The sequence below is a fragment of the Schistocerca serialis genome, chromosome 6 (assembly GCF_023864345.2).
Source record: "Schistocerca serialis cubense isolate TAMUIC-IGC-003099 chromosome 6, iqSchSeri2.2, whole genome shotgun sequence".
In the NCBI taxonomy this organism is placed as follows: Eukaryota; Metazoa; Arthropoda; class Insecta; order Orthoptera; family Acrididae; genus Schistocerca; species Schistocerca serialis.
In genome coordinates, this window is record NC_064643.1 from 564,157,280 (window position 1) to 564,167,339 (window position 10,060).

Here is a 10,060-nt window from a genome sequence, read left to right on the forward strand (position 1 = left end):
TTGCAACGGGTTATACACAATGCTGGTGACTACTTTGAAGGTCAGTAAAACTTTGAAACACGAATCTATTTTGTACGAGCTGTAAATAAATAGTTGCCACTATTAAACTTCCAACCCTCGTACTGTTCGTCCGCTACACACCAGAACTCAGTAGCGCCATCCAATGGATCCAGTAGTGTGGACATATTTTGGATAGTGTCCTTAACGTCCGCAAGTCGGTGATAATGCATACCGGATGTGGAATCTAGGATGTGGCACCAGACCAGCTCCCTGTCGCTACCATCCTTCGTTATTTAGGTATGGACTTCATGGGCTCTACACACCGCACCGAGGCACTGGCTTAACTAACAGTAAAAAAGAGATAGAAGGAATGGGGTCATTCCACGTGAAGTGTCCTAGGGCTCCCAGCTCGACCATCTTCGATTTTGACGAAATTTGTACAGGATGTACCTGAGGGCCCTACATGAACTTATGCAAAGTTTCAGGCTCAGCTGTAACTTGGTTGAGGTGCTAGAGCCATTTTCGTGAAGACCACTATTACAGAGACCGAAAAGTCGTGAAGAAATCGTCAAGTTTGGCATTGCACTGTTTCTAATGTAAAAGAGCTAGACTCTTGCTTCTGGGTATAGTGGTACAACTTGGTGTGCTCAACACACAAATGTTGCAAGTAGAGTTCAGAAAGCAATGCATATGGCATAATCTCAAGTTCTAAGTGAGCAACAAATCATGACGCGAGGAATTTGCCCCATAGTTTAACGAGGCATAAGTAGTGGAGAAAGTGCGCTATGGACCTGGTCTTTCTCCAAACTATTGTCTATCTGGGTGATTAGTGTATCACAAATTTTGGGGCTTGTGTGTTTCATTACTGTGCTACCATCCTGTAAATTTGCTAAAGAACATGAATGTATCAAAATATACCCATGTTCAGTCATGTATCTCAAAATGGACACCTACCACATTACATTCATTAACACCATTCAACAGAGCACATTTCATTCTATTAGAAATACCTATTTTCATTTGGGTGTCTCTCTGGGTAAGGTGCAAAAACGTCGCCTAAAATTTGGAATTTTGTTGATTATGTCTTCATTGTTTAAATATTCATTTTGCTGTTTATTCGGTATTTTAAACCTGTCTGTGGCAGGTTCATTGCTAAATTTAACCATTTAACTGTACTAGAGACTGCTACATAATCTTTGGGAAGCTGAATGCTTATTAATTTTATTTCTTTTCTTTATTTAGGACTCGACAATTTGATTTTTAGTGTCTGAAGCATATCAAGTTGTTGCTAAAATGGAAGAACAAGATCAAGTTAATGTATGCAGTTTTGCAAATACTGATCCCCATGCCATTTAATGACATACACTGCCTTAAAAGGACTGAAAGCTGTAAAGCAACTTTCCTTAGAAGAACAAGAATTAATTACTAGACGGAGTGGTTTACACTCTACTGAAAATATTCAACTATTCTTCCATCATGAAGCTTTACTCCTAAAAAGATTTGAATTTTTGCGAAGATCATGCTGCAACCCATTTGGCAAGAAAAACCACACTGCTGCACGAAAAAGCTGCTTCCGCTCAATCAACATAGAAACAGCTGACCTACTAAAAAGGATAACCATGTCTCATATTAAATCAGGCCAAAAATGTATCCTTCCTGTAGAAAAGAATTTGATACACTGAAATATTCACAAATGGGCGTTACATATCAGTCAGATGAAGATGTTGGTCACAATGTGAATACAAGCTTAAAATCTGTTGGAATATCACCATTAAAATTTCTACGAATTGGTGCAAGGGATACACAAGGATATGCAAAGCGCAAAATACATCAGGTTGAAGGTGCAATTATTAAGAAAATTGCAGAAGTTGGGGGACTTGAGCCCAGTGAACTGGAGCGACCATCCACAAGCAAGCAATGCTTGGCTTGTTCAGATTACATTCAGCTGATCCAAGAATTGAAAGAAAAATCACATATATCAAATTATAATGAGAAAATTCAAATTTTGACCTTAGTTCCCCAAAGCTGGTCTATCAAAAAGACTATGGAAGAATTTTGTGTTCCAGGAAGAATGGTAAGGAAGGCTAGAAAGTTAAAAGCTGAACAGGGAATATTGGCACAGCCCAAAGGTAAATATGGGAAAAAGCTTTCTGAGGATGTCAAGGCAAGAGTCATAGAACATTTTTATGATGAAGAGTTTAGTCGGATTTGAGCAGGAAAAAAGAGTGTATTACTGTTCGTGTAGATGGAGAAAAGGTTAAAAAACAGAAATACTTATTACTGAGCAACTTAAAAGAAATATTTGTTGCGTACCGCAATAAAAATGGACAGGAAATTGGATTTTCCAAATTTTGTGAATTAAGGCCAAAGTGGTGTGTGACTGTAGGCACAGCTGGTTCACATTCAGTTTGTCTCTGCACAATACATCAAAATGTGAAACTAATGTTGGCACATAGCCCAATAAAAGAAGATTACAAAATTTTACTGAGCAAAATTGTATGTAATTTGGAAACAAAGGATTGCATGCTTCATCGCTGTGAAGTATGTCCAGGAACAGAAGCTCTAAATGAATATTTGGAAAGCGCTTTTGCAGATATTTATCCTGAGGATACAATTCATTTCAAACAATGGACTCACACTGATAGAGATACGCTTGAAACCAAAGAAATGACAGTTGAAGAATTCATTGAACTATTAGTTACAAAACTGTTGGCCCTTTCTACTCACTACTACATTGCAAAGCATCAGAACAAGCATTTGCAGTTCACTAAAGAAGGTCTCAAACCAAGAGAATTGATTACATTAATGGATTTCGAGTGTCAGCCACTGCATAGTCAGTGATTGCCTCCGACATGACACAGCTGCAGTGCATGTGTTTTTAACGTACTTGATCAAATCCCTTAAGTGCATTTTTGAAGAAATTAAGCATATTCATTATTTTAGCGACGGTTCTGCAGCACAGTATAAAAATTTTAAGAGCTTCCTAAATCTTTACCATCATCAAATAAATTTTGGCATTACTGCAGAATGGAATTTTTTCGGAACAAGCCATGGGAAATAACCACGTGACAGACTTGGGGTCACAGTTAAGCGTTTAGCAGGAAGGGCTAGCATTCAACGCCCAATTGACAAACAGATCTTTTGTACCAATTGATGAAAAGTGACTTAAGATTCACAGAGTATCAAATGATACATATCCTTTATAGCAACTCTTAACCAATATGCTAAAGTTGCTACTAAACATGATGCCATTGATGAACTACAGTCTGGCCAGAATGTTGCTTGCGTTTATGATGGAAAATGGTGGATAGGAAATATCTGTGAAGTTTCATGTGAAGAAAAAGATGCTTTGATTAATTTCATGCATCCTCATGGAGCTGCTCAATCATTTCATTGGCCTACTAGAAGACCCATATGCTGGATCCCTGAACAACAGATAGTTGCAGTCATACCAGTTCCAGCTGCTTCAATGATGGGCGGCAATGTAGTTTGCCGGAACCAATAGTTTTGGGCATCAGCAAAAAATTTAAAACAGTTACCAATTAAAGAATTCTGTATTACGTCTTGGGAACCACAGAGAGACCCAAAAAAGGCTTGGGAACCTAATAGATACCCACATTCAGACTTAGGAACCTGCTAGATATTCTCATTCCGGCTTGGGAACCTGCTAGACACCCACTTCCAGGCTTGGGAACCTGCAGTACAGAAACCCACCCGTGGATGACCTTGCATGGGTATCGGGCGTGGCCCCTTGGCGATGGGGTTACCAGTTTTGAGATCGGTAGTGGCATAGCCACCATGGACCAACGCAAGGATTTTCCGAATTACCAAAAGGTCAATGGTTTAGGCGAATTTTTTGCACCTTACCCAAAGAGACACCCAAATGAAAATAAATTTTTCTAATAGAATGAAATGTGCTCTGTTGAATGGTGTTAATGAACGTAATGTGGCAGGTGTCCATTTTGAGATACATGACTTTGAACACGGATTTATCTTGATACATTCATGTTTTTTAGCAAATTTACAGGATGGTAGCACAGTAATGAAACACACAAGCCAGGCCAAAATTTGTGATGCACTAAACACCCAGACAGACAATAGTTTGGAAAAAGACCAGGTCCATAGCGCACTTTCTCGACTACTTATGCCTCGTTAAACTATGGGGCAAATTCCTCGCGACATGATTTGTTGCCCACTTCGAACGGAGGTTATGCCAAATGCATTACTTTCTGAACTCTACTTGCAACATTTGTGTATAGAGCACACAAAGCTGTATCACTATACCCAGAAGCAAGAGTCTAGCTCTTTTACATTGGGAACAGTGGAATGCCAAACTTGATTTCTTTACGACTTTTCGCTCTCTGTAAAAGTGGTCTTCATGAAAATGGTTCTAGCACCTCAACCAAGTTGCAGGTGAGCCTGAAACTTCGCATAAGTTCATGAAGGGCCCTCAGGTACACCCTGTACAAATTTCATCAGAATTGAAGATGGTCCAGCTGGGATCATCTTCTATACTGGGACACTTGACACGGAATGACCAAATGGCATCATAAACAAATGAAAAGAAAAAAAGGTAGGTAGAAAAGTGACCAGAAAAAAAGGTCGGAAAATACTTGTCTACTGATCTCATGGACTGGGGTTCAATCACACTAGAGGGAAAAAAAAAAGAAAAAGGGTCGGGATTCGATTCCTAGTCGATCGGTTATCTCTACATCTGCCATTTTGGCATTCGCACGATGGTTGGAAGGAGGTACTGTGTTACGATCTTCCGCAGTGAAACAACTTCAGAAGACCGAATTCAACATTTCAGCTTTCTTTCTGTTACTTTCCGTTTAGGTTAATTACAAGGCACAGTCAGTAACATCTGTAATATATTACACGAAAATGATCGTAATAAACACGAAAAGGTGATAATCATGCCAGATAAATGGTAATCACGCAGCTGGTATCATATATCCCCGAGACATCAAGCCGACCTTCCTACGGGCTTACTGTAGGTCGAATAGTACAATCTTCACGGCAAAAAAACTGTGCTCAAACTGAAAAGTACACGAAGGGGAAAGACGAAACGACAGCCGTCTCACAGGCAGATGATACCAGTGAACGGTCAACACAGAGCTGGAGAAGCCGTGAAGGTACAGGGCATGACAAAATTTTCCTATCTACAAGGCCAAATCGCACCTGTAGTGCAAATACGAATGACTGTACAGAACACTTCAAACAAGGAAGATATTAAACTTCCTGGCAGATTAAAACTGTGTGCCCGACCGAGACTCTAACTCGGGACCTTTGCCTTTCGCGGGCAAGTGCTCTACCATCTGAGCTACCGAAGCACGACTCACGCCCGGTACTCACAGCTTCTGCCAGTATCTCGTCTCCTACCTTCCAAACTTTACAGAAGCTCTCCTGCGAACCTTGCAGAACTAGCACTCCTGAAAGAAAGAATCCTTTCTCCACCTTCCCCAACCTTTGCAGGTTGGGGCAGGTGGAGAAATCGGCCGTGGCAGAGTACGCACTGAATGAGACCGACCACGTAATAAAATTCGCAGACACGGAAGTTCTGGCTGTAGAGAAGCACTATCACACGCGCTTGTTTAGAGAAGCTGTAGAAATACAAAAACACGCGAACAGTTTCAACAAGAAAGAGGAAAGCCTTTAAGGTAAACGGATCCTGGCTTCCAGTACTGCAGCGAACGACCGTCGCAGGTAACAAGAGGAGAACCGCACCGGAAATGACCGCGGAGAAGCCCTCGGACGTTGGCGCGCCAGGTACATATAGTCTGCGGCCGCGAGCTCGGCTCCAGTTCACCACCGGCAATGGAGGGTGAAGCTGGCGAAACGTCAGAAAAATCATTAGATGAACGTCGGCCGAAGAACCCGAGACAGAAGCCAATAGGCAGTTTGTCAATGTTCTGGAGAGTTCGGTGGCCAGCGTAAGTGTTTAAACTCAGAAGAGTGTTCCTGGAGTCACTCTGTAGCAATTCTGGATGTGTGGGGTGTCGCATTGTCCTGCTTGAATTGCCCAAGTCCGTCGGAATGCACAATGGACATGAATGGATGCAGATGATCAAGCAGGATACTTACGTACGTGTCACCCATCAGAGTCGTATCAAGACGTATCAGGAGTCCAATCCACTCCAACTGCACTCGCCCCACACCATTCAAGAGCCTCCATCAGCTTGAACAGTCCCCTGCTGACATGCAGGGTCCATGGATTTATGAGGTTGTCTCCATACCCGTAAACGTCCATCCACTCGATACAATTTTAAACGAGACCTGTTCTATCAGGTGACATGTTTCCAGTCATCAACAGTCCAAAGTCTTTGTTGACGGGCCCAGGAGAGACATAAAACTTTGTGTCGCGCAGTCGTCAAGGGTACGCGAGTGGGCCTTTTGCTCTGAAAGCCTGTATCGATGATGTTTCGTTGAATGGTTCGCACGCTGACACTTATTGATGGCCCAGCATTGAAAGCTGCAGCATTTGCGGAAGGATTGCACTTCTGTCACCTTGAACGATCCTCTTCAGTCGTCGTGGGACCTTTTCCTGCAGGATCTTTTCCCGGCCGCAGCGATTTCGGGGGTTTGATGTATTACCTGATTCGTGGTATTCACGGTATATTCGTGAAATGGTCGTACGGGAAAATCCCCACTTCGTCGCTATCTCGGAGATGCTGTGTCCCATCGCTCGTGCGCCGACTATGACACCACGTTCAGACTCACTTAAATCTTGATAACCTGCCATTGTAGCAGCAGTAACCGATCCAACAACTGCGCCAGACACTTGTTGTCTTATATAGGCGTCGCCGACCACATCGTCGTTTTCTGCCTGTTTACAAATCTCTGTATTGCAATAGGCATGTCTGTACCAGTTTCTTTGGCGCTTCAGTGTAATACTGACAAAAAACTGAGACAGAAGTTTCTTAGAGTGCCTCTGGGGCACAGAAATCCATAGAGGTCAAACGTGGTACTGCGGTTTGAAGTTAAAAATCAGGTGGGCATATTAAGAACATCATGAACAGGTGCTAGAAGGACTACACGACGAGATATCGGCGTTACTCAGTGCACAGGCAGCGGCAGTACTTACGGAGTAGAGGTAGAGGTTGGTTTCGTATCCGGACATCTTCTCGCGGTCCGAGACGAATGGCTGGTCGTCGGTGCCATCGCCTGAAACAAGAAATACCCCGGCTTAGAATCAGAATCGTACAGAACGGATCCTGCAAGCCTGGCTTTAGTGCCAAGTAGCCCCGCCACTTTTTCCGTGACATCACTTCTGCAATATATTCAGTAAATTTTATAATTTTATCAGTAGGTTTAATAAAAAACGAAACACTGCTAAAAATATTAAACGAATTAAACTGATGAAAATTTTGCACTTAACAAATTGTGTGTTTCACTGTACTAAATAAACTCAGATGTATAAATTATCTAAAAAAATTGAAACTGAAACAAAATCTACATCTTATTGTTTATGGCGGCTATTACACATTGGTTTTAGTATGATGTTTAACAAAGAACACATTTTATTGGCCCCTCATAAATGGTTCAAATGGCTCTGAGCACTATGGGACTTAACATCTATGGTCATCAGTCCCCTAGAACTTAGAACTACTTAAACCTAACTAACCTAAGGACATCACACAACACCCAGTCATCACGAGGCGGCCCCTCATAAATTACTAAGTAGTCCTTAGCCGGCAGAAATCAGAAAGCATACGGTCAAATAGTACAGGGAGTTCGAAAAGTCTTTCACTGATTACATAAATTGATAACTCAGGGTAGAAGTAAGATACAAATATGAAACTTGTGTCGAATTGTTTACAACTATCAAAGTTTTTTTTCTGTTTTAGGTTCGCAGTACGTAAGTAGTGGATGAGGTGCAGTGCCCAAGAAGCCATGTTAACCAATCAGGATAAGGCACAGTGTGTCCTGTGGCACCATGAGACACGATCACCAACCACAGTGCAAAGACACTTCCAGACAACATTTGGAAGGAATCCACCTGATGTCAAGAGCATTAAAGCTTGGTATGAGAGGTTCAAGAACACAGGATCGGTTGCTGGCCTTCCGGAGTCTGGTCGACCAAGAACCTCAGCAGACAGGGTGGAAGCTGTAAGGCAGTCTTTTATGTGAAGTCCGAAGAAATCGGTGCGCAGGGCCTCACGTGAACTACAGATACCAAAAAGCTCTCTCCATGACATTTTACACAAACGTTTATTGTTTCAAGCATACAAAGTGCAAATCGTTCAGGCCTTGTTGCCCAATGACAGTAGACGTCGATATGACTTTGCGGTCGAAATGCTATCACCTATTGAGGACGATGATGGTTATCTCAGTAAATTGCCTTTTCCGACGAAGCGGCCTTTTTTGTCAGTGGAGTAGTGAACCGCCATAATGTGCGCATTTGGGGTTCACAACCCCCTGGCGAGGTCATGGAATGCACCAGAGGCAGTCCAAAGATGAATGTTGGGTGCGCGCTATTGCACGATCGAATTATCGGGCCATTCTTCTTCGCTGAGGCTATCATCACATCTGCAGTGTATCTGGACATGTTGCAACTGTATGCTGTTCCTCGGCTGCTTCAGTATCACCCCGATGTCTTGTTTCAGCAAGACGGTGCACCGCCTCATTGGGGTTTAGACGTCCGTGCCTATCTCGATATGACCTTTCCTGGGCAATGGATTGGTCGTGATGGGCCAACGGTTTGGCCTCCACGCTCTCGTGACATAACATTAGACTTCTTTTTATGGGGTTATGTCAAGGACGAGGTCTACCGAACACGTGTACCAGATCTTGAAAGCCTGCGGCAACGGATAACCACTGTCGTTGAATCGATCCCTCCAGTGATGTTGGCTAATGTGTGGACGGAAACTGAATATCACCTAGATGTGCTATGTGCTACCAAGGGTGCTCATGTGGAAGTTTACTGATGTGTGAAAAAAACTTCGATAGTTTGTAAACAATTAGACACCAGTTTCATACTTGTATCTTACTTCTAGCCTGAGTTATCAAATTATGTAATCAGGGAAAGACTTTTCGGACACCCTGTACATCTGCTTCAGCATCTGCTCGCTGATCTTGGAGATACTGTAGCGAAGCAGCAGCAAGGACTCCATTGTTGAACATTACCTAAAGCTCTGGCCGGGCAAACTGGCTGCAAGAGCGCTGATGCCGCACTCGTGCCTATCCCGCGTAATGCTCTCTCTCTCTCTCTCTCTCTCTCTCTCTCTCTAAGATTCGAAAATGGCAACGCTGAGGGTCTTTAGTTGCCCAGTTCGAGTGGCATTAGAGCGTCAGTAGCGAGACTGTCGATTTTCGCGCAGTTCATGTTTTCCATTCTGTATCGAGTTATTACCTCAGGCAACCTGTCTCTACGTAAAAAGGTGTACTCAAATGGTTCAAATGGCTCTGAGCACTATGGGACTTAACATTTATGGTCATCAGTCCCCTAGAACTTAGAACTACTTAAACCTAACTAACCTAAGGACAGCACACAACACCCAACCATCACAAGGCAGAGAAAATCCCTGACCCCGCCGGGAATCGAACCCGGGAAAAAAAGGTGTACTTCATGATATTATTTGTGCAATGTATTTACTGAATGGAAGTATCTGTGTAAGTTGAAAATGAAAGAGCAGAAAGAAGGAGAGGTTTCCTCTGTGCTCTGTGGAACCGGTTTACAAACAACTCTTATACCCACTTTGGCAGCAGGAGGAATGCGGTTGGAAAAAAAACACCCGAGTTCCAGCGGCAAAGCAAATCCATAATCCACAATGTCTACAAATATTTAAAACATCTTGTATACAATGCTGGTGAGGTGTTGACATCTACAATCACGTGTAACATCCATGTGATAATTTTTTGGCTACAGTGCGACGAGAGGAAATTATGCCTCTAACAGTTATAAACATAATCTACTCGACGTATGAAAAAACAGTGAAAACGATGATAAATATTAATTATTTATATAATATTCTATGGTGTAATTGGACATATCGATGTGTATCATACAAAGACAATAATAACTGTAAATTCCTTTTATGATCTGCGTTTGCCTTCCTTT

General features: G+C 42.5%; 1 protein-coding gene across 1 annotated transcript in view; it reads right to left on the reverse strand.

The window, feature by feature from the left end:
• Positions 1–7,652, reverse strand: part of LOC126484987 (solute carrier family 12 member 6) — a 201,732-nt gene extending 194,080 nt beyond the window's left edge. Inside the window, exons 1-2 of the mRNA XM_050108593.1 lie at positions 7,640–7,652; positions 7,085–7,164 (exon numbers count right to left, since the gene is read on the reverse strand). Coding sequence (XP_049964550.1) covers positions 7,085–7,164; positions 7,640–7,652 — 93 coding nt within the window. The remainder of the gene's footprint in view (positions 1–7,084; positions 7,165–7,639) is intronic.
• Positions 7,653–10,060: the final 2,408 nt, after the last annotated feature.